Below are 25,956 nucleotides of genomic sequence, written 5' to 3'. Positions count from 1 at the left end.
TGCTGTGAGTTTTTTTTAAAGTGGATATAGCCATATAACACGTAATGCTTTTCCCATAACAACCAATTAAATATGATACTATACTGCATACAGATGCTGTACATCCATGAGCAACTCAGCCGGACAAATTACAAGTTGACGGTGCATGAAAATGTGTATGAATGTTTTTCTACTGTACTAATGTATACGGTTTGTGCCTGTCCATTGGTGAAAAGCATGACTGATATTTATGGTAGCAGATAAGTGAGAATATCAACCTGATCAGTAGAAAACCTGGGATCTTAGTGAACCATGTTTCTGTGCAATTTCACTATTCTACTTTTACTGATTTTGACGGGATGCTGTGGGATATTAGGGGTAGTAGTCCGGTAGCTCTGGCTGATGGGATGATGTGGGATATGATAGTGAATGTGGCTATGCGGAGTGGGCGGGGCTATACACTCAGCTTTATATAGTCATTATAATTTGTTATAACTAACCGTAGTTAGTTACTATGCCGGGAAGCGCCGGGCTCTTCAGCTAGTTATAAATAAATCCAAATTTTTAACTACCTAAAATTTACCACTGCCATGAATTATAAAGTATTAAGAATGAAAAACCCTTTGTCAGAATCACTGGGATTTGTGCAAGCACTTTGGAGTTATCAGATAAAGTAACAAGTTACTCCTTGAGAAAGCCACAACAGCCGAAACGCGCGTTGGAGCTGGAGACTCACTGGGCCATTTGCTACGTGTATTTATAATCCTCGTTATACTCTTTATGCACTTTATTTTAGACTTTATGTCTGATCATCATTGCACTTTATACTGACTATTTCAGGATTATGTATGATCACTTTACTTAACCATGGCCCATGTGTATACTATGTTATTATCTCCCTACATTATGGTATTATATTAGGTCTAATTTTTGCTGGTTCTCCTTTTGTTCTTTTAACATTTGTTGTCATGAATAAAATTATTTCAAAGTCTCTACGCATTTGGACTTTTTTGGTTTATTCATGTTTTTGAGAAGGTTTTAGATAAAGTAACACGTCTGATTTAAAAAAAAAAATAGGGCTCTATCAGAAAACTGTCCTTGAAAACAGACTTTGGAATGAAGGGTGTAAGGTTGATGTTAGACATAAGGCTATCAAGTTCAACCTATAGCCTAACATGTTGATCCAGAGAAAGGCAAATACCCCATGAGACAGATGCTAATTGTCCCATATTAGGGGAAAAAATCCTTTCCGACTCCACATATGGCAATCAGATTAGGTCTCCGGATCAATGTCCCATCACGGAATCTAGTCTATCACCTGTAAAAGTTAGAGCCCTCCTCAAACCTTTTTAAATAATCAAATCATATAGTAAAACACTACCACTTGTTCCAGGGTACTAACACATACTAATTGACCTACTTCCTTTTTCCTCCTTTCAATGAATGTTTATGGTTAGATACCTCTAACAATGGGACAGTGCTCACTTCTAGAACATTCACTCCATGGACATTTGACTATTATTGTAGTTAATAATTGTGAAAAAGTTTTAAAGCGATCGGGGTACCAGGTGGTACACAGGGCGGCGTGTTACCAACTAGAGTAGAAATCTGTTGTGAGGATCATAGAGCTCAGACTACTTGAGATAAATAAAATCTAAATAATTAGGGGCTCATGATAAAAGGAATGATATTTGAATTTGCCAAATCGTATGAATTTTACCGGGAAATGCGATTCACAGTGCTTGTACTTTACACTGATTGAATGCCCCTTACTGTATAATGATCTGGCGTCTGGAAGAAAAACAAAAAACAAAACAAATAGAATTTCACTGCTCACATTTGCATCTCAGCTCACCATTCCCTCGAATATTCCTCGGAGACTCTTCTTACCAACGAGTGCTGAAACTTCGGGCATCTTCAAGCTAGTCTTGGAATTCCGGCGGCAACTATGCATGAGACGTTCCTGTTCCTAGCCGCTGCTAGAAGTCCTGGCCTAGAGTTTATTTTGTAGGCTGCTCTCCACGTCATGATGTAAACCATGGCCTTATGATGCGCATGCTCAGATGCACTGTAAGAAGATGTGCCGAAGACCATACGAGGGAGAACGAGCGGAGTCTGCAAGAATAGTGAGGAAAGTTCAAAGTTTTTTTTTCTTTTTTTTTTTTTTTTACTATGGTATGGTGGCAGTCGACTGCCATTTTGCTGAATTTGCTTGGAGCGTATTCCAAAATATCCGCATTCTGGGACATGTGGATTTTTGTAAATTTTTAGTAGAATTCAATTCCATTTTCTTAAATTCGCCCAACTCTAGTCAGAATGACCTCACTGATAGATTCTGTGCAGAAACAAAATCCTGTAAGAGTCAAACACTGCACATTTTTTTAATGAAACCCAATTGCAGAAATTATTTAAAGACCAAAATACATCCATGTAAAATGTAAGTGTCATTTTATGTGAACTTGTGGCATTTGCTTCTAGCTCTCCCCTTCAGTTTCTATAGAATTTCATGAGCAGCAACAGTCATCTCACATCTCAGTAACGGGAAAATCTGTATTTGCTGAAGGCCAATTTTACCAGTATATTGCGAGTCAAGTCCAAGAGGAGAAAGAAACAAATTTATATATTAAGATATATTACAAAGTTTACCTTTGCTTGTACTCTTGATTTATGAAACAAATTAAAGGGTACTCCGGTGGAGAGAAAAAAATATTCCAATGGCCATTCCTACATAAACTATTAGGATAACATTATTAGAATAACATGAGTAGTGCTGCGTCTCACCCTCACACTACCTGTAATTGTGCGTGACATTGCAGCGGCTCATCATTGCTCCCCTTCTCTTATGGGATGTTACTTTACAAATCAGGGGGTGTGGTCTGCTCCCCGATAGTAGCAGCAGCAAGCTTCCTGATACTGTCTGCTAGTATGCAGTCCTGCCCCCAATGTCAGACTCTTTACAAGCAGATAGTATCAGGAGACTGGCTGCTGCTACTAAAAGGGAGCAGGCCATGCCCCCTGTTGTGTGACATAATGTCCCATGAGGGAGGGGGATCAGTGAGGAGCATCTGCAGTGTCACACAGAATTGCAGGCAGTATGAGGGTGGGACACCACACTATACAGGTTATCCTAATAGTTTATGAAGGCATGGCCTTTGCAATAATTTTTAGCTGCCTGAAGTACTCCTTTCAGTAACAATCAAACCAAAAAGCATTTTGCCTCCGTAGGTGCCAATTTCCTTTATATTCTCATATATTTGTGTGTAACATAGTGTTTTATAAGGCGCTGTAGAATGTCCTTCACTTTTCATTTTTGTTTCAGTTATGCTTAGCACTGAGATATTTGCACAAAGAAAAAATGATTGTTCACCGAGACTTATCCCCGAACAACATAATGCTGGGAGAAAAAGATAAAGTAACTGTCAGTAAGTATTCATTATGGTTGGGTTATTTTATGTTTATTTTCTATCCTAGGAATAGAAAATCAAGCACATACAAATGCCATGCAGGGTTAAAGGCAGCACATTATTCATCATACTCGCATAACAAAGCTAGTTGACACTGTTCATCCTAATAAAACCTGCAAATGAAAATTTTACAGTAGTTTCTTATAGGAGTATTTATTGATGATTTGGCAACTGTTGCAGTCATCATGTTGATCCTTTGTAGTCCATTTTTTGATTTGCCGTCATTAACCTATTTTATGGACGTTTATATGGATATTGAATTGGTGCTTTTGAATTGATGAACACAGATCTCAGAGGCGGGCACCACACTTCTTAGGGTGGATGGGGTGGTAATATGGTACCTTTTTAATAGCTATAGTTTTTGTTGATGGGTAAAGAGTATTCCAACTTCAGTCCTTTCTACATCAGGAGGTGAGCATGACAAGTGATCTACTGATTTTGACGGGTTACATACCTAATCAGCAGGTATTGTGCTCCTGTCCTTATTATTATCTTCTAAACTGTCTGAATAAAGGCTCAAATGTATATACATCTCTACTTTCAGTGAGGGATCTAGTTACCACCAGCTGCCGTTGAAGTTTTTGGAAAGAGAAAAGAAGCTGGAGGAAGAAAGAGGCAGAGCATATTAAAAAACTGCCATGGGTCCCAGTGGCTAGCAGGGAAAACTGCTAAAATTGGAGTACTGTAGTAACCAGAAAAACAATACTAATTGTGCCCACACGCAGGATAGCACAGATCAGTGTAATGTTTAACCCTAACCCTAACTTTCGCTAATGGTACAGAGCTTGATTGTTACAAAAGAGCATTGGTTTAGATCTTGATAGTTACACTTCGAAGCTGATGCCCTGAGCTTGGGGGTTATATTACTATAACTTGCTGGTTATATTACCATAACTTGATTGTTATATTACTATTAGTGATAAACTTGATAACATCAAGATATCTTCCCAAGCTGGATGTTTGGTTATAATGTACATCTTCCCCAACAGGGATGGCCGGTCATAGCCTATTGATGATCTACAATAAGTTATTTCATCAATTTCAGATCAGTGTGGGTCCGGCACCCCCACTGCTCAGCTGTTACAAGCTGTTGGCCTCCATATGTAAACACTTTGGGGACGCTTTGTTAGGGTCGGCGGAACGCACCAAATATAAATAATAGGTACGTTCGCCGCCCGGGGTCCACCGTGCGGTAGGTGACAAGACCGCTGCTGAACAATGGCAGATGCACCTAGTAGGTGCGGTACTGCGCTCGGGTTAATGTCACCCGAACGCTAAGAGTGGCTCCGTACAAACAGAGTCGCTTGGCGAACACTAAAGCAAAGGCGCGGGCCCTGTTAGCGTCAAAGATGCCTGCGTGTGGCGTCGCAGCCGCGAACACCAATAGCTGCTGTTACTACAGCGCAGCGGCAGAGAAAGCCGCAAGTGTCGGCGCCGAGGACCGGGCGCCGACGGACACTAGTGTAGGCGTGGAACAAGTGGCGTGTAGCTTGCCACTACCCTGGAGCTGACTATACACACTCAGTCACCACTCGTAATATCAGAGGGTAGGGGTTTCATAATGAGTCAGACACCAGTCCATGCATCCATCACCATACACACACAGAATAATATGCTACACTAGCGCATGGCCGAGCCGCCATGCGGGGCTTTTATAGCCATGCGCTTCCGGGACCTTCCAATACTTTAGGAAGAACCAATCAGATCCGACACAGGACCTGCACATGTGACCCCTGCTCTCCACTGAGAGGGCACGTTGCGGGCATGCCCAGTAGCACGGCACAAGGACTTATCCTCTGGAGCGGTTCCCTGCAAAGCAGGTTGCGCTACCATTGCTGCACCGGAGGTGGCAACAACATCCAGGCTCACAGAACGAGTCTGAGGAGAATGCCTGGCTCGCCGTGATTGCTGAGCAGGAGTACGAGCGGTCGGAGGAGAATGGGAGACCGCAGGATGTCTGGCTCTGGATTCCCGCTGTGCAGTGCCAGGAATCCGACGCCTAACATTACCCCCCTCCTAGGGCCCCCCCCCCCTCTGAGCCTCACTGCGCTCAAAGGCCGCAATCTGGAGCGGTGCATGAATGTTTTCCACTGGCTCCCAGGTCCGAGCCTCGGGACCATGACCCTTCCAGTCCACCAAATAATTTTTTTTACCACGGACAAACCTGCGCCCCACGATGGCGTTAACCTCAAACTCGTCAGACAATAAGTCTGATGACCCGGCAGATGACTCAGAAAACCGGATCATGTGAACTGGTTTGAGGAGGGACACATGGAACACGTCCGAAATGGCCAAATGCGGAGGAAGAGCCAGGCGGTAGACCACCGAGCTAAGTCGCTCGAGGACCTTGAATGGTCCAATGTATCGCGGTGCGAACTTGGGAGACTCAACCCGCAGTTTAATATTTCGGGTAGAGAGCCATACCATGTCGCCAGGGGAGAAGCTTGGCGCGGGCCGCCGATGCGTGTCGGCGGACGCCCTCATCCTTTCTTTAGATGCCCGGATAGCATCCTGAGTGCGATCCCAAATGTCCCGGGCCTCCACTGCCCAGTCTGCCACCCTGGAGTCAGTGGAGGACACTGGCATCGGGACAGGGACGCGTGGATGTTGACCATAGTTTAGGAGAAAGGCGTCTGACCAGTGGAATCAGCCACCGCATTGTTTAGGGCAAATTCAGCCCAAGGTAGCAAGGATGTCCAGTCATCCTGCCTGACAGAGACAAAATGCTGTAAATAGGTGACCAAGGTCTGATTGGCTCTCTCGACCAAGCCATTCGTCTCGGGATGATAGGCGGAGGATAGATTTAGCTCGATGCTAAGTAAACTGCAGAGCTCCCTCCAAAACCGAGACGCAAACTGAGGACCTTGGTCACTCACGATTTTGTCTGGCATGCCATGTAAACGGAATACGTGCTTAATGAACAAGGTGGCCAGACCTCGAGCGGAAGGCAGGCGTGCGAGTGGCACCAGATGCACCATTTTGGAAAAATGGTCGGTGACCACCCAGATGACCGTACTGCCACCAGACTTGGGCAGGCCAACTATGAAATCCATGCCAACCATCTCCCATGGTCTATCCGCCACTGGCAGGGGAAACAACAACCCCGCCGGCCTCTGTCTAGAGGGTCTGCTCCGAGCACACGAAACGCATGCTTGCATGTATTCCTTGACATCTCGAGCCATATGTGGCCACCAATATGACCTTGCCAGGAGTTCGGTGGTCCGTTTATTGCCAAAATGGCCACCCACCCCAGAGGCATGTGCCCAGGCGAGGACCTCCGACCGTAGCTGAGGAGGCACCAAGGTCATGCCCGGTGGTACTGACTCGAGAGCGACTGGAACCACGGTCGTAAAACTCTCCGGTGGGAGAATTAACCGAGGCTCAGCTTCTCCTTCCGCTGAAACCACCGATCGTGAGAGAGCATCCGCATGGACGTTCTCTCCAGAGAGGTAGTGCAGGGTGAAGCGGAATCGAGAAAAGAAGAGCGACCACCTGGCCTGACGGGAATTCAGGCGTTGGGCCGTCTGTAGGTAGACCAGGTTTTTATGGTCTGTATATACCTGAAAGGGGAACCAGGCTCCTTCCAGGAGATGTCTCCACTCGGAAAAAGCCAACTTCATGGCTAGCAGCTCCCTGTCGCCGATGGAGTAATTTTTCTCCGCCGGTGAGAAGGTCTTGGAATAGAAGAAGCAGGGATGCTTTCGACCTTGAGCATCCTTTTGATAAAGGACTGCTCCTGCACCGACGGAAGAAGCGTCTACCTCAAGGATAAACGGCTTATCCACATCGGGACGATGTAATATGGGAGCGACAGCAAAATGCGATTTTATAGCCGAGAAGGCTTTGGAGACCTGTTCCGACCAAGCATTGGGGTTAGCTCCTTTCTTGGTGAGAGCAACCAAAGGAGCCACCAGTGTGTAAAAGTGTGGTATGAACTGGCGGTAGTAATTCACGAACCCCAAAAAGCACTGCACTGCTTTGAGGGAATCGGGTTCTTGCCAGTCCATTACCGCTTGTAGTTTGGCAGGATCCATGGCCAGCCCCTGGGCTGAGATGATATAGCCCAGGAACGGCAAGGACTCCTGCTCAAACTGGCACTTCTCCAGCTTGGCGAATAGCGAGTTCGCCTGCAGACGGTCGAAGACCCTGCAGTTGTCTCTCCGGTGGGTGGTCAAATCTGGCGAAAAGATGAGTATGTCATCCAGATAGACCACCACCGAGGTAGAGAGCATGTCGCGGAAGACGTCGTTGACAAAATCTTGGAAGACAGCTGGCGCATTACAAAGGCCAAAGGGCATAACCAGGTATTCGTAATGGCCATCCCTGGTATTAAAAGCTGTCTTCCATTTGTCTCCTTCGCGAATGCGAATCAGGTTGTATGCCCCCCGCAGATCTAATTTAGTAAAGATCCGGGCCCCCCGCAACCTGTCAAATAACTCCGCAATCAACAGTAGGGGGTATTTGTTTTTAACCGTGATAGCATTGAGACCTCTGTAGTCAATGCAGGGACGTAACTCTCCATTCTTCTTCTGTACGAAGAAGAACCCTGCACCAGCCGGTGGCACAGATTTCCTGATAAAACCCCTAGCCAGGTTCTCCCGGATATATTGAGACATAGGCTCCGTCTCAGGGAGTGATAACGGATAAACACAGCCTCGGGGAGGCTCTGTACCTGGCAGGAGATCGATCGGGCAATCATAGGAACGGTGCGGCGGGAGCGTCTCCGCCGACTTCTTAGAGAAGACGTCCGCGTACTGGTGGTAGGGCCTGGGGAGCGCGGAGAGATCCGCAGGCACTTCAGTGGAAGCCACCTGAACACTGCCCCTCAGACACCTTCCCTCACAGTCCTTGCCCCAGCCCAGTATCCTCCCCGAAACCCAGTCAAAGTGAGGGGAGTGGCAACGAAGCCAGGGAACTCCGAGGAGCACCTGATCGATGCCATTAGGCATGATAAGCAGGGACAGAGTCTCCTGATGTGAGGGTGAAATAGAGAGTCCGAGTGGGACTGTCTGATGGGTCACCTGAGACGATAACGGTGCCCCATTTACCACCCTAATGGACAGAGGTTGTGAAAGTAACACCAGAGGGATAGCGTGACTCTGGGCAAAAGTCGAGGACATAAAGTTCCCCTCGGCCTCGGAATCCAGGGTGACCTCTGCATCCCAGGTGGAGTACCCACTATCTAAAGTACCCCGGAACACCGGTTTGGGTGAAAAGGGTCCCATTTTGGATTGACCACCACCTACGACCACTGGACATGGTCGTCTTTTCGGTCGCTGAGGACATGTGCCAGCCGAATGGCCAAACTGTCGGCACTGATAACAGCGCACAGAGCTTCGCATCGGACGCGGCTTAGTGCCGGTGCGAGAAACCTCCAAAGGCTCAGAGGAAGAGAGCTCTTGTGCGGGGTCCTCCAGCGGCACGGTAAAGGTGGGGGCCAAATTAACCCTACGTCTGGATTGCGCTCGTTCCAACCCGTGCTCCGTGTAGCGGAGATCGATGCGGGTGGAAACGGCGATCAATTCCTCCAGACTTGTGGGAATCTCCCTAGTGGCTAGAGCATCCTTGACGTGCTCAGCCAGGCCTCTCCAAAACACTGGGACTAAGACTTTGTCCGGCCACTCTAATTCGGAAGCCAGTGTCCGAAACCGGACAGCATAATGGCTAACCGAGAGTGAACCTTGTGTTAGGGATAACAATTGGAGAGCCGTATCGTGTGTGACCCGTGGTCCCAAGAAGACTTGCTTCAGAGCCGCGAGGAACTGAGCAGGTCCCTGAACCACTGGATCATCACGTTCCCACAATAGCGTGACCCACTGTAATGCCCGGCCAGACAACAAGGAGACAATAAACCCCACGTTAGCCTGCTCTGTAGGAAACCGTGCAGCCAGCAACTCCAGCTGAATGGAGCACTGGCTAACGAATCCCCTACAGGTGGCGCTGTCACCCGAAAACTTATCGGGGAGCGGGAGGCGAGAAATTGTCGGCGAGGGCAAAAGTGTGGGCGCACGTGAGACAGCCTTGGCGACTGTCTGAGCAGCAGCTAGCGCAGCATTCGCAGCTGAGTTGGTGCTCTCAATAGCCGCCAACCTGCTCTCCAGCTGCCGAATGTAGCGCTGCAGCTGCTGCACGTCTGCCATTGCCAGCCAGACCCTGGCGCTAATGTAATGTTAGGGTCGGCGGAACGCACCAAATATAAATAATAGTAGGTGCGTTTGCCGCCCGGGGTCCACCGTGCGGTAGGTGACAAGACCGCTGCTGAACAATGGCAGATGCACCTAGTAGGTGCGGTACTGCGCTCGGGTTAACGTCACCCGAACGCTAAGAGCGGCTCCGTACAAACACAGAGTCGCTTGGCGAACACTAAAGCAAAGGTGCGGGCCCTGTTAGCGTCACAGAGGCCTGCGTGTGGCGTCGCAGCCGCGAACACCAATAGCTGCTGTTACTACAGCGCAGCGGCAGGGAAAGCCGCAAGCGTCGGCGCCGAGGACCGGGCACCGACGGACGCTAGTGTAGGCATGGAGCAAGTGGCGTGTAGCTTGCCACAACCCTGGAGCTGACTATACACACTCAGTCACCACTCGTAATATCAGAGGGTAGGGGTTTCATAATGAGTCAGACACCAGTCCATGCATCCATCACCATACACACACAGAATAATATGCTACACTAGCGCATGGCCGAGCCGAAATGCGGGGCTTTTATAGCCATGCGCTTCCGGGACCTTCCAATACTTTAGAAAGGACCAATCAGATCCGACACAGGACCTGCACATGTGACCCCTGCTCTCCACTGAGAGGGCACGTTGCGGGCATGCCCAGTAGCACGGCACGAGGACTTATCCTCTGGAGCGGTTCCCTGCAAAGCAGGTTGCGCTACCATTGCTGCACCGGAGGTGGCAGCAACATCCAGGCTCACAGAACGAGTCTGAGGAGAATGCCTGGCTCGCCGTGATTGCTGAGCAGGAGTCCGAGCGGTCGGAGGAGAATGGGAGACCGCAGGATGTCTGGCTCTGGATTCCCGCTGTGCAGTGCCAGGAATCCGACGCCTAACAAGCTTAAGCAAAGCTTTTACTCCACAAAAGTGGCGTAAAAGCTTTAAAAAGTCCCTTTTTTTGTGCAGCGCACAGTTGTGCAATAAAACTGCGACTTATTACACGCTAATGTAGCTTTGGATGATCTCTTCTGTAATTGGCGGAGTTGGGGAGGGATGGGGTGTCCGTCTGATTAATGAAAAATGGATTGACTGGAGTAGCATTTCTGATGCAGATTACAGAGGCGCACACCACTTACTAGGGGCAGCAAAATGCATTAACTGGCATGTGCCTCTTAATGAATTTGGTGTGTCTTCTAATCCATCAAGGCTTGTGTCGCGTGAAAATACGCTACACCAGTCTTGAGAAATTGGCCCATTTGAAAAAAGCTGTAATTTAAATTTGTGTAGGAGTTTTTCCCATGTACTGCAGAAAAGCTCCAATATGAGCTGCTCTCCACTTCCCAGCAGAAGCTGTTATACATTAAATGTAGCTGCGCTTTTCAGCTCTGTTCACAGTACTTACATTCGGCAGCCACTGGAACTTTTTAGTGCTGATCAGTGTGGGTGTCGCGTGACCTATCCTACGGAAAGGTCATCGGTATCTTTTAACCAGACAACCCTTTATCTCAGTTTATTGTTGATTGATCCATTATTTACATTACTTTTTTGAATTTAGGAGCGTAGTAGTGTGGTCACAAGGAAAATTTAGTCCTGAGCTGCCACAATTCAGGTGATGACTGCCCTGTATAGTCAAACCAGTCCTCCTAATATTTTGTGATGTTACTTTTCTCTGTGATCTACAATGTACTATTTATTTTATCCTCCATAAGGAAGGTCATGTTCTCATTTATTCTTGATTGTTCAAAAATGACAAATGCTGTCTTTGCTTTCTGTGCTTCTCCTTGCTCCTTTTTATCACAAATAAATTAAAGTCTATAAAAAAGAAACTGTTCAACTTTGTGTCTAAAAACCCACAGCTGCATATTTTCTTTTTAAATGAAATCACAATACTTAGAAATCTGAAATACTGACCTCTATCTGCTACTATCGACTGCCTAGAAGAAGATACATTACTCACCAGGGCCATTATCGATTGTTTTCCGGTGTTCTATATTTTGAGAAAGAAGACACCAGTTAGCGATTTTGAAAAATCTGATCTTATTTTGACAGTTCATTGTGCCGTGTTCCATTTGTCTGTACTTTTTATATCCCATGCTAGAAAAACTCATGATATGAAGTATGATATTTTCACATTGTAGTATGTCATGTTTGCAAGAAATACATAATGACGTACAGCAGGAGATGCCAAGACTCCTACTACCCTTCTGCGTTAGACTTTCTGTCTAGATTTTGAGCACAGGTTGCTGTAGTTGACAATCACTTTCTGCTGCATCAACCTCTCTTCTAGTAATCAGGAATAAAACCTCTTGGTTTTTGAGATCAGTGTTATGAGATGCCTAATTTGGGCATCTAATGTAATAGAGACCATTCTCTTTTTTTACCACTACATGGTGCTATCGTTCTACCAAAACAACACTATAATATCCATTTTGTCAGCTTATCGAGAGAGCTCAGTATCATTCCTTATTACCGTTATTATTTTTTATACACAACCTTGAATTTTGTAATTAGTTTGATGTGTTCTTAGATTAGTTTCATGCACAGGTTTTATATTTAGCTTTACTATTCTTGTAATCTGTACGACTGTCTAACATACATTGCATTTTAATAAGGAAGTTACGGACGTACTGAACAAATAGGAGGGGGTCCTTTGAGGACTCTAATTAGATTACAGTTCATTGGGCAACTAATGATGCCCCAAAATGTCTTCTGGTGAATTTGGCTTAGTTTGCCATTTTACCTATCCATGGAATAAAAAGAGAGAATCGATTTATCTCTCAAATGCAACAAAAGCGAAAAGCAGACTGAGAAAATTTGTTGTGAATAATGTGCTGCTTTGACTTAAAAGCTCCAGTTTGCATATTAGCTCTAGTATGGAGATTTTCAAAAGTCCAGGCTGAAAATGACCGGTTCAAGAAACAAATGCCAAAAAATGGCTAGAATCTTTTGGCCACTTGAAAGTATTTTTGTTACTCTCACCTTGAAATATTTTCTTAGGCAGTAATCTGAGATTTTGCCCATATCTCTTTAAATAAATAGCAGAGTTTTCAGAATATATCTTTTAGTGTTGCTGAGTTGCACAGCTGTCATGGCACAGCTGTTGGGTGAACCGGGGCCAGGGGCTCCTTCCCTGTCCCTAACACTGGGGGGCTCTGTAGCTCGCCTTGCTCCCCGGGATACTTCAGATTGTGAAGATGCTGGAGCCTCCACCCTTGCCTTATCTCCTGAGTTTGCCCTCCATCTGTTCTCTTCCCCAACCCAGGGAAGAGGGGCACTACTGTGCACCATAGTGCACCAACACGGCAAACAAGGGTTATCAGAAAACTCCAGGCATACAAAATATTCACTGACATGTAACAGAGGAATGCACCGGGGCATGGAGGTACAGTGGGGAAAAAAAGTATTTAGTCAGTCAGCAATAGTGCAAGTTCCACCACTTAAAAAGATGAGAGGCGTCTGTAATTTACATCATAGGTAGACCTCAACTATGGGAGACAAACTGAGAAAAAAAAATCCAGAAAATCACATTGTCTGTTTTTTTTTCATTTTATTTGCATATTATGGTGGAAAATAAGTATTTGGTCAGAAACAAAATTTCATCTCAATACTTTGTGATATATCCTTTGTTGGCAATGACAGAGGTCAAACGTTTTCTGTAAGTCTTCACAAGGTTGCCACACACTGTTGTTGGTATGTTGGCCCATTCCTCCATGCAGATCTCCTCTAGAGCAGTGATGTTTTTGGCTTTTTGCTTGGCAACACAGACTTTCAACTCCCTCCAAAGGTTTTGTATAGGGTTGAGATCTGGAGACTGGCTAGGCCACTCCAGGACCTTGAAATGCTTCTTACGAAGTCACTCCTTCGTTGCCCTGGCGGTGTGCTTTGGATCATTGTCATGTTGAAAGACCCAGCCACGTTTCATCTTCAATGCCCTTGCTGATGGAAGGAGGTTTGCACTCAAAATCTCACGATACATGGCCCCATTCATTCTTTCATGTACCCGGATCAGTCGGCGGACTTTTATGATGTATTTAGTGAGAATGAGTCTGCGTCTTTGCCTCCTCATAGGAGTTATGACTAGAGTTGAGCGACTTTGGTCGGAACGGGTTTCATGAAACAAAATTTGTTTCAGATGAAACTGGTCCGACTAGGGCAAAAAAAGTCGGAGTTTCGTCCGAACTCCGACCCCAATGCAAATCAATGGGAAATAAAAGTCGGCATTGAGTGCATGAATGTCATCCGCTCAATGCCGACTTTTATTTCACATTGACTTGCATTGGGGTTGGGTTTCGGACGAAACTCCAACTTTTTTTGCCCTAGTCGGACCAGTTTCATCTGAAACAAATTTTGTTTCATGAAACCCGTTCCGACCAAAGTCGCTCAACTCTAGTCATAACTCCTATGAGGAGGCAAAGACGCAGACTCATTCTCACTAAATACATCATAAAAGTCCGCCAAATAGTCAGGAACATCATGCGACTGAGGAGAGGTGGAAAAAACCGGAGCCTCACTAAAGGTACACCGACAACCCCAACTCACCACAGACACAGATTTCCAATCCAAAACTGGATTATGAATTTGCAACCAGGGAAACCCCAGAACAACGGCATCATGCAGACCATGCAACACCAAAAATCTGCAATTTTCTTGATGGTCTGGGGCGACCCGCATGACCACCTGGGTCCAAAACTGAGGTTTATTTTTAGCCAAAGGAGTAGCATCAATCCCCCTCAAAGGGATAGGCGTCTGCAGAGGTGTCATCGGAAATCCACAACGTTTAGCAAAATCCAAGTCCATTAGATTTAGCGCTGCTCCCGAATCCACAAAAGCCTTGGCGGAAAATGTGGACAGGGAGCAGATCAGAGTAATTGCCAGAAGAAACTTAGGTTGAACACCACCAACAGAAAACGTGTGTGCAAAGCGTTTCTCTCGTTTAGGACAAACAGAAATAATGTGCGAGGCATCTCCACAGAAAAAACACAGCTTATTACGCCTTCTGAACTCCTGACGTTGCGCCTTAGGCAAAACTCTATCACATTGCATAGGTTCAGACGTCTGTTCAACCGGTGGCAACACCTCTCGTGCAATCCTGCGTTCACGTAAATGCCGATCAACCTGAATGGCTAATGACATAGAATCGTCCAGACCAGAGGAAACAGGAAATCCCACCATAGTATCTTTTACGGCTTCTGACAAACCCTTCCGAAAGAGAGCAGCCAAGGCATTATCATTCCAGGTAGTAAGGACCGCCCACTTTCGGAACTTTTGACAGTACAACTCTGCAGAATCTCGACCCTGGTTCAATGCCAACAGGGTCTTTTCAGCCTGATCAATAGCATTAGGTTCGTCATACAACAACCCCAAAGCTTGAAAGAATGCGTTCACATTAGTCAGAATAGGATCATCTGGTTTCAAAGAAAACGCCCAATTCTGGGGATCGCCACGCAGCAAAGAGATGACAATTTTAACCTGCTGCGCGGAGCTCCCTGATGAGTTAGGCTTCAAGGCAAAAAATAATTTACAATTATTTTTGAAACTCAAAAATTTAGATCGATCCCCAAAAAATACATCAGGTGTAGGGATCTTTGGTTCAACAGCATGCGAACGAGCAAGGTAGGCGGAAATTCCCCGCACTTCCGCAGTGAGCTGCTCCACACGATCAGACAATTGCTTTATCTCCATTGAGAGAAAAAAAAAAATTCCCCCTACGGCCTCAGAGATATAGAGGAAAAAATATACACACTTTTTTTTTTTTTTTTTTTACAATTCTTTCCTGCAATTGAGTACCCTAGGCTCTGCGGTATGGCGGGTGATTCTGTTATGATTGAGTCACCGTAGGAGGCAAAAACAGAAATGCTAGCTAAGTCCAGAAAACCAGAGAAGTTGGCAGCTATCGGATTGCAGACCCCTGAACCTATCAACAACAACTAGCAGTAGCCGTGGGGGGTTCCTACGATGCCCTAGACCCCTCGATCACAGCCGGAGAAATAGCTAGGCCTAAAGAAAGAAAGGGGAAAACTAAACTGCCCCAGAGCAGACCCCAAAGCAAAAGGCAGCCCTCAACATATAATGACGGTGAAGCAAGATGTAAACACCAACACAGGCAGAAAGATAGACTGAGCAAAGACGGGGCCCAATCTAGCTAGATAGAAAAGGACAGGAAGGCTGCTTTCTGCAATCCGTGAAAAACCCTAAGAAAATAAGAGCCAACAGACTAACAGTGAAAAAGGCCCTGAAGACGCTAGGCTTCAAAAAGCTATGTCAGTACTCAGGAATATTCTGAAGACAGAGCTACAGGCAAAAGGAGATTCAGCTCACCCCAGCAGGGAATGGCAGAATCCAGAAAAGCAAGGAAAACAAAAACAAAACACTAATGCAAACAGGCAAAGCAGAAAAACTTAGCTTAGAGGAGCAGGAATCAGACTGGTGTCCTAGAAGTCCACAGAGAAATCACCCACAGGGCAGAAGGGCGTCGGCAGCCTTATATCCAGTCCGTGACTCCACTCAGCCAGTCATCCTCATCAGGTTCAGGTGCCTGATAATCAGGCTCATTACCTTCCTTCACCAGAATAGGGAGTTCACCAGACCTCAGTGACGAAGGGGAAAATGAACTCACAACACCTATGGTGGTGCAGGTGCCCGAGACTTGGGCCATGCCATTACTTACCAGAGATTCCTATGGTGGTGCAGGTGCCAGAGACTTGAGCAAAGCCATAACCGCACCCAATATTCTAACGGTGGAGCAGGTGCCAGAAACTTGGACAAAGCCATTACCGCACCCGAGATTCCTACAGTGGTGCAGGTGGATCGCCCGCCAGGGCAGTGGGGTACTCGGTACCAGGCCGGTATCTCATAGGGAAAAGTCACAGTAGCGGTGACCCGGTCCGTGGCCCTGGGTGTCCATGTAAAAGAATAGTGTGGCTGATGATTAAAATTTATGAGTGGATGATACGTGACGCCACCTGTGGTGCTCGGCAATGAAGATGTTAAGCCGACGCTGCAAACAGATCCTCTGGGACAGATGGTGTGGTGCAGCAATGATGTTGTAACCCTCCACAGGCAGGGCTGCGGTCCCAGGGCAGAGTAGATGAATAGGATAGGTGTTGAGGAAGAGGGTGTAGTGTTTGGCACAGAGATGTAGCAGTGCTGGAGAGTTTGCAGGAAGAAGGCAAGAACACAATAGGGTGTAGTGTCTTTTACCTTTACTTTGCTTGGTAAATGCAGTCCAGAATTCCAGATTACAGATGGAACAGAGGCTGGCCGGCCTGGAAGCAACTTAGGAATCTCTCTATGCAGATGGGTTGTGTAGTCTCCTTTCTAGCGCTTATTTTAGGTACTTGCAGTACTGTGTTACACTGAAGTTCCACTTGCTTGTTCTCATTTAGAACTCCCTCGTATGGCAGACAGCTGTAGCCTTCTTCTTCTGGCTCACCCGTTGCTGTTGTGCCTCCGAGTCTTATGTGGGAACAGAGCATTTACAGCTTCCTATTCCTCCGGTTTCTGTTGCAGGAACATCAGTATCCATACAACCTTGAAGACCGGGCTCCAGATCATGCGCTATAGCTAGAAGTGAGCTCTGAACTCTGCTCAATCTTCCAGCTTCTCCATTCACATCCACACACATTGCCCTCCTCACATGAACTCCTAATCTCCCTTCCTGGCCCCCAGAGAGCAGCTCTTCCCCCCAGTTTTGGGTTCAGAGCTCCCTCTGCTGGCCTGGAGTGGGAACTGTGTTGTGTGTTGTGTTTAACTGACAGAGAGACCCTTCATTGCTTCCAAGCATGACATCACACTCCCTAGGAGGAAGGTAATGCCATTGTGTTGACCATACACCTGGGGGCGCCACACAGGTGCCAATGGCATCGAACTGAAAATGAATGTACTGGCTGTGAACCGGATGATAAAGCTTTGAGTTTATTTTGTAAGTTTGAAAATAAAGCCCTTGATGTTGAACTTACTTGGTTCCCTACCTCATTATCATGCTGGTGTGAAAGCTGCGGCCTTACAGGAGGTAAATGACTTCACTTTCTGGGAAGGTAACAGAGAAAGGAAACACAGGGTCGGACTAGAGAAATATTGCTTGTCTGTAGGGAGTTGTGTAGTTTCCACATTGCTACTTTGCTTCCTTTGGCGCATGTAAGCAAAGGCGCTGCTGCAGTGATAGAGTTCTTAAAATACTGATAAAAGGGGGAGGGGAAAAAAATCACAAGTGGGTTTTAGAAAACCTTTTCATGATTTTTTTAATAAACAACTTATATTTAAGTACTAGACAGAGTTATATTAAGAACACAATATATGTGTTATATATAAGGTTAGGTTTTAGGACGATCTAATTATGTTATCAGTCAAAAACAAAGAATTTGTTTTAATTGCTCGTGTCTTTTTTTTACAAAAGTGCATTTCTCATTTTTTCTGTACTTTATTTGTATGAAATATTGCTAGCCACGTTGCATTTGCTGTATTCCAAATAATATGGAGACAACTAATTGCGAGTAGCAAGCTATCAAGACGCACAGTATATAACTGAGCAAGCAGGTATACAATTTATACAAAACCACACATCTGATTGGGATTTCTAGTCTCTTATTAAAGTGGAAAATGCTTATTAAAATGCATGGCAACTGAAGCATTAGTAGGTGTAAAAAAAAAAAAAAAATATATACAGATGGCACTTAACTAAAACGTGAAAATGAAACGGACAAAATTCCACAGCTACTGAAATGTGTTTAAAAATAGATGCCGAGGTTTTTGTTGGGTACATATTAATATTAACTACGTTTGTCATTTTATAGCTGACTTTGGTCTTGCCAAACAGAAGCAAGAAAACAGCAAATTAACATCTATTGTTGGAACTATTCTGTACTCCTGGTAAGGACACAATTGTTCATCAGTTTAACAAGTTACAGTAATAAACGTGCAAAGTGGTCATTGAATAATTGTGCATAAATGTCAGCTAAAATTTGAGGTAATGGTCATGGATAATACCGCATTGATAGAGTGTTAGAGACATATGTTCACCATTCCATTATTTTATTCCTTTTAGAGTGCAATATTTTATTGAGTATAAGCTTTAAAGATGACCAGACAAGGTTCATTAAAAACAAACTGTTGTATATTTATTTCCACAATTCCACAAATTAATAGTGAAGATAAGAGACTTTGCAGTACACCTGTTTACAGTAAAAATGTATCTTTCATCAGTTAGCAAACTCCTTTTTTAACACCCTGTTAAAATCAGTCTTTATGATGGCACACTAGCCATTTACTGAGGGATCAAGTTAGTTACTGCCCATAAAAGTTCTCAGAAAGGTGAACTGGAGGAACCTGTGGAGATAGAGGCATGGACATCCATAGACATACTACTTCTAGTTTTAGTACTGTAAGTAATATATCTTACTCAGTGCTGGAGTCACAGCTACACTTGTCAGTACTCTTATGTAATGGCCTCTGTGTTGCTGTTGCTTCTAAGGGTATGCTGTAAAGATATAGGGGAGCAAGATATTCTCTTTTTCTACATGTGCAGTATATAGGAGACTTCATACCAACTAGTCTCCTTGAGAACTAACATTTTTCTCAAGTAAACACATGAAAGCTTACTGTGGAAATCGCCTCTCGCATTTTCCTGGGTAAGAGATTTGAACATATGAATATTAACCTTCATTTTTGTAAGAATTTTTTCAAGGGACATAGGGAAGCTACACTTTATTGTTCAGGGTAGTTTGATGCAGAGAGAGCTATTCACTAGAGAAGTTTGTTATGACCATGAAAACACTTAATGAATTGTAAAATGGTTGTGCTAGTTTATGAATTGTGATTTCACAAACTGGGAATATGGTAAGGTAATAGATGCATGAAGCATTGTTGTGGCATAAGAAAAACAACACTTCATAAGTGCAGCTTTTAGATTTTCCAAAGGGTGAAACATTGGACTAAACAAATACTAAAAGCACTATCTCTGGTGATAAACAGCACTAAATAATGGAGTTGAGAGCAGGGTTGTGAAACTTGTCATGGACAACAGATGTTATATAGCTGATCATCTGAATAAGGCCGGGGTCACACTTGCGAGAAACTCGCACGAGTCTCGCGTCTCAATACCCGGCACTGCTGCCGGCACTCGGGATCGGAGTGTGTGGCTGCATGTATTTCTATGCAGCTGATTGCTCCGGTCCTGAGTGCCGGCGGCAGTGCCGGGTATTGAGACGCGAGACTCGTGCAAGGTTCTCGCAAGTGTGACCCCGGCCTAAGACTACATATCTGTCAAGTATTACATATATTATAACTTTCTAAGAAAGAAAAGACGGACAGATCGTGCAGTGAACATAGCGCATCACAGTGAAACTTTAGGCTATGCACACACATTTACCATTTCATAATTTCCTTACCAACAAAGAAAATCGTAAAGTGATGAATACTGTAAAAACAGCAAATACTGTAAAAACTAATTTTTTTTAATTTCATCCTACTTGAAATTACTTGGAATTTTTTTTTACCATTTTTAGTACATTATATGGACAAATTGATGATGTCTAGTTGGTGTGCAGTTTGAAGGACCGAACAGAGTCAAGGATAATACCGAGGTAGTGAACTTGTGATGCAGGGGAAAAGAGTGATATAATTTATTGTGATAGATCTGGAAGGGGGACTGAATGAGGAGTAAAGGCTATGAGTTGTGTTTTTCTATATTTAGTTTGGAAAATGTGATGAGAAGAAGGGGGATATGTCTGATAGATTCTTGGATTCTGTGCATCAGAGAGGTAGATTTTAGTGTCATCAGCGTATAAATAGCGCTGGAAACCATGTGGCTTTTAACTATGCGAGGTCAAAGGCATAGATTGATAAAAAACAAGAGGTGCTCCCTGTGTAACATGTGAGGGAGAGTTGGAGAGTTAGGGTGAGTGCACACGTTGCAGATTGTGCGGCGGATTTTTCCGTGCAGATTTTGCAAGATCCGCAGGTAAATCTGCAGGTCAAAAGATCTGCGTTCTATCTGCGGATTAGCCTGTGGTTTTTCCCTGTGGTTTGACACCTGTACAATGCAGCAGGTGTAAAACCGCTGTGGATTCCGCACAAAGAAGTGACATGCTGCGGATTTGAAACCACAAGCAAATCCACGCGGAAAAATCCACAGCATGTGCACTGCATGTGCACACGCTGTGGATTCTGCTGCAGATCCGCAGCGGATTTGGCCCTGCGGTTCCGCAGCAGTTTCTGCTGTATTGTACAGTACCTTTATTTTCTATTCAAAATGAAAACCGCAGTGCACATGCTGCAGATTTGCTGCGGTTTCAAATCTGCAGCATGTCACTTTTTTGTGCGGAATCCGCAGCGGTTTTACACCTGCTCCATTGTAGAGGTGTCAAACTGCAGGGGAAACCCCCAGGCTAATCCGCAGATAAAACGCAGGTCTTTTGACCTACAAATGTACCTGCGGATTTTGCAAAATCCGTGCGGAAAAATCAGGAGCACAATCTGCAGCGTGTGCACACACCCTTAAAGGTAGAGGACATGTCTAGAAGGAGGTTTATGGAATATTGTTTGTTCGCTTTGAAAGTTATTGGGTGGTTAGTAATTTTGGTTAGGGTAGTTTCAGTGGAGTGCTGGGGACAGAAGCTAGATTGTAGGTTTCTGAAGAGTTTGTTGAATAAAAGGTGATAGGAAAGTTCATTGTGGATGTGTATTTGGAGTTTGGAGGTGAACGGGAGTAATGATATGAGGCGATAGCTGAATGTAGAGGTTGAATCATGAGATGGCTTCTTCAGTTTAGGCGTGATTGTTGCATGTTTGAAAGCAGAAAGGAAGACACCAGAGTTTAACGATTGGCTGAAAGATGTGTTTTGGCTCGGATAAGCACACTGGTGAGGTTAGAGAGGAGGTGAGATGGGATAGGGTCAAGCATACCAGTGGTGAGGAGAAAAAATGAATAAACTTTTCTTCAGTAAAGGTGGGAATGAAGGTTATGAGAGAAAGGCATTGGTATGTTTTGTAGAGAGGTTGTGGTGTTTGAACATCTATCTAGCTTTATTTGATGTTGATGATCTTGCTTTTGAAGTATGAAACAAAATATATTGCAGAAATAAGGGAAGTCAAAAGGGGCAATGGTGGACAGAGGAGGAATTTAAAAGTGTTGATTAAATGTTTGGGGTTATATGATGCCTGTTTAGCAGAGGTGAGGGCCTACTTGAATATGAAAATTTCTTTGAATGTGGTAAAGGCTTCCTTTGAATGCATTTACTTCCAGCACCTCTCTGTAACCTTAGACACTTAGCACAGCTTTTTTTTATGAGGTTAGTGCACTAGAGTTGTCTACTGATTGGTCATCTACTTCAGTGCATGAAAAAGGGAAACCAATTCAACAGCTGATGTGCGTGTGGCGATGTAGAAAATGGTGGCTGTGTCATGGAGTGAAGATATGATGGACAGAGGTAGGAGAAAGCCCTGGAGTGTGTTAATGTTTAGGTGTGAATAGTTTAAGCGGGAGAGTGGTAGTTGTTCGACTTGGGAGGTAGTATAAGACGTCTTTCTCTCTGGGTGGTTCTGGAGGACTATTCTGTAAGATGAAAGGATGAAGCAAGTGACCAGAGTTTTGAGGTTGCTGACTGGTGGTGTTATAGTTAATGTTGAAATTGCCCATGAAGGCTGTGTGAATATCAGCAATGAGAAAGTATATAAGCCAGGTTGAAAGATGATCAGTAAAGGCGTTGGCAAGTATGGGGGTTTTGTATTTGACAGCCACTTGAAGGTTGCAGGGAGAATGCATGTGGACAGAGTGCACTTCAAAAGAGGGGAGTGTGAGAGAGTGTAGAGGTGGGATTGGGTTGAAGATGTAGTAGTTAGAAAGGAGAATGCCAACTCCTCCACCATGTCTATTGCCAGGATGAGGAGTGTGGGTAAAGTGAAGGCCATCATAACACAGTGCAGCAGGGGAGGATGTGTCAGTTATGCTTCAGTGAAACCCAGGAAGGATGATTGTGAGAAGTAAGGCTGGTTTCACATTAGCGCTTTTGTGCGCAGCGCATCGTGCGCACCCGTGCGCACTGCGCACCTATACTTAACATGATGTGCGCATGGTCTTGCGCATACTTTCGTTTTCGTGCGCATGCGTTTTTTTGTCTTTTGCGCCAGGCGCGCCAGACGCAACATGTTGCATTTTTGGTTCCGCCCTGTCTCGTCAAAAAAACGCATGCGCACGCTTGCGCACGGAATGCGCAAAAACACCACATTGGAGCCTATGGGAACGCATGCGTGCGCATGGTCTTGCGCACGCTTGCGTTTTTTTGCGCATGCGTTTTTGAGTTAAACAAGTCTAGAATGTTCTCTAGACAATGGAAAAAACGTCACACTTAAAAACGCATGCGCATAAAAAACGCCAACGCATGCAAAAAACGCATGTAAAACGCAAACAACGCTGCGTTTTTTTTTTTACACATCAGCGTGCGCATGACGTTAAAAAAACGCGCGTTTGTTTTGCGTTTTTCTTTGCGTTTTTTATGCGCCCGATGCGCTGCGCAAAAAAACGCTAATGTGAAACTAGCCTAAACCGGTTATAAAAAAACATGGCGTTTGTTACAAATGAAGCAGGCGTTCTATAGTGCTCCAGATAGATGGTGCTGGAATCACGTGAATGGGGATTTCTAGATTCTGAGGAGTGATGAGAAGGGGAAATATTACTAAGTATTAGCTGTGGAAATCCAGGATTGGGAGATATTCCACCGAGAAGCAGAGAGAAGGAAAGTATGTAGAAGAAGGAGAATGCATGCAGGGTCGATCTGGGGCACCAGGACACCGGAGGATCCTCTGGTGGGTCCCGCCCCCAGCCCCAACTCCTGCCTCCTTCATTAGTTCAGCTGTGCCTACCCTGCAATCTAATAGCATGCACGGAGTGGTGCACACTTTATTCTGTAGCCGGCATCAATGGGCAGGCTGCACAAGTGATGTGAAGTGCAGCGGCAGCGCCTTCACATCACCTGCCATCCCTGCTGGCTTCTATGAAGAGCGGTGCATGCCGACCCTCTCTTCAGGCTGCACAGTCACAGGTACAGGTGACTGTGCGAGGCTGAGTCTGAGAATTGACGAGAACAGGCAACAGCTACAAACCACAGTCACCTGTTTCCTGCGCTGAGTCCCCAGCTCCTCTTCTACAACACCCTGGACATCGTTATCTGTAGTCTAAAGCTGATTGGCTGCATCCAATCAGCATTAGTTACATAGTAACATAGTTTTGAAGGCTGAAGGAAGACCTTATGTCCATCTAGTTCAGCCTATTTTTAGTGCAGCTGTTCTGCATTGTTGATCCTGGGGAAGGCAAAAAACCCACAGAGTAGAAGCCAATTTTCTCCATAGGGAAAAAAATTCCTTCCCCTAAGCTGGGTCAACCATCTACCTATAATATTCTGTTATTCGTAACCTTCTATACTGTTACTCACAAGAAAAGCATCCATTCCTTTCTTAAATTCATTCAGTGAGTTGGCCATCACCACTTCCTCAGGAAGAGAATTCCAGAGCCTCACTGCTCTTACCGTGAAGAACCCTCTTCTATGCTGGTGCAGAAATTGTCTTTCCTCCAAACGAAGAGAATGCCCCCTTGTTCTTGTCACAGTCCTTGGTACAAACAGTTCATTTGAGAGATCTCTGTATTGCCCTCTGATATACTTGTACATATACATTAAGTCTCCCCTAAGTCTTCTCTTTTCTAGAGTAAATAGACCTAATTTTGATAACCTTTCTGGGTATTGTAGTGAACCAACTCCATTTATCATTTTAGTAGCCCGCCTCTGAAAACCTTTCAAGTTCAGTAATGTCTTTCTTGAGCACCGGTGTCCAAAATTGCACACAATACTCCAAGTGTGGTCTGACGAGTGATTTGTACAGAGGGAGAATTATGCTTTCATCTCGTGTCCAAAGACCTCTTCTAATGCATCCCATGACCCTATTTGCTTTGGTGGCAGCTGCCTGACACTGGGCACTCCAATTTAGCTTCTTATTGACTAAGATGCCTAAGTCTTTTTCCATGTCTCATTTCCCCAGCAGTTTCCCATTTAGTAAGTAATTATAGCATCTGTTTCTCCTTCCCATGTGCATAACCTTACACTTATCTGTGTTAAACCTCATTTGCCATTTTTCAGCCCAATTCTCCAATTTACTCAAATCTGTCTGTAGTTGCAAACTGTCCTCCTTTGTGTTAACTACCTTACATAGTTTTGTATCATCTGCAAATACTGATATTTTACTGTGTAAGCCATCCACTAGATCATTAATAAATATATTAAATAGTAGGGGGCCCAATACAGAACCCTGTGGTACCCCACTAGTAACCCTGGCCCAATCTGAGTATGCACCATTATTAACCACTCTTTGTTTTCTATCACTAAGCCAGCTACCTACCCATCTACACACATTTTCCCCAAGCCCAAGCTTTCTCATCTTACTTACCAATCTTTTATGTGGGACAGTGTCAAATGCTTTAGAGAAGTCGAGATAAATGGCATCCAATGATTCTCCTTGGTCCATTTGAGAGCTTACATCCTCATAGAAGCTGATCAGGTTAGTTTGACAGGAGCGATCCTTCATAAATCCATGTTGATATGGAGTTAAACATTTATTAACATTGAGATATTCCATAATGGTATCCCTTAGAAACCCTTCAAAAATTTTACCCACAACAGATGTTAAGCTTACCGGCCTATAGTTTCCAGGTTCCCTTTTACACCCCTTTTTGAATATTGGTACCACATTTGCTTGCCGCCAATCAAAAGGAACAGACCCTGTTTCTATAGAGTCTTTAAATATAAGGAATAGAGGCCTGTCTATCACATTACTTAACTCCCTTAATACCCGAGGGTGAATGCCATCAGGGCCTGGTGATTTGTCAATTTTAAACTTACTAAGGCGGTTCTGCACTTCTTCCTGGGTTAGGCAGATAATACTTAATGGGGAGTTTACATTATCACTCTGCATTTCCCCTGGCAAATCCTTTTCCTGTGTGAACACTGTTGAGAAAAAAAGTATTTAAAACATTTGCTTTGTTTGTGTGAGCTCACAGCAGCTAAGGCATGGAGCTGTTATGTGATTGGTCAGCTGTCCTGCCCAAGCAGCACAGAGAAGTATTATATAGAGGAGCAGAGGGACAACTCTGATGGCTGCAGTGCAAATGTGAGTACATAAAATATATGATACCTGCAACCACTGAGGCAATTAGGCAAGGGGGCCCCCATGCAATCAAAAGGTGACACGGGAGGGGACCCACATGACCTTTTTAATTCCCTGTGGGGCCCCTTCCTTCACTGTTTCACCTCTAATTCCCTGTGGGCCCCCTTCCTCCACTGTTTCACCTCCAATTTCCTGTGGGCCACCTTCC

At 44.9% G+C, this 25,956-nt stretch overlaps 1 protein-coding gene across 3 annotated transcripts in view; it reads left to right on the top strand.

The window, feature by feature from the left end:
- The window catches only part of NEK10 (NIMA related kinase 10), a 419,159-nt gene that overhangs the window by 201,694 nt on the left and 191,509 nt on the right, over positions 1 to 25,956 (top strand). For all 3 annotated transcript variants that reach the window (XR_012230919.1, XM_073568458.1, XM_073568451.1), the window contains exons 22-23: positions 3,299 to 3,401; positions 18,392 to 18,467. Coding sequence is in view for 2 of the 3 variants with exons in the window: in XM_073568458.1 (XP_073424559.1) it covers positions 3,299 to 3,401; positions 18,392 to 18,467 (179 nt within the window). In the remaining variant the exon portion in view is untranslated. The remainder of the gene's footprint in view (positions 1 to 3,298; positions 3,402 to 18,391; positions 18,468 to 25,956) is intronic.

This window comes from Dendrobates tinctorius, unplaced genomic scaffold, assembly GCF_039654945.1.
Source record: "Dendrobates tinctorius isolate UK_male_01 unplaced genomic scaffold, ASM3965494v1 ptg000005l, whole genome shotgun sequence".
Taxonomy (NCBI): domain Eukaryota; kingdom Metazoa; phylum Chordata; class Amphibia; order Anura; family Dendrobatidae; genus Dendrobates; species Dendrobates tinctorius.
This window is presented reverse-complemented; position numbering and strand designations above follow the sequence as displayed.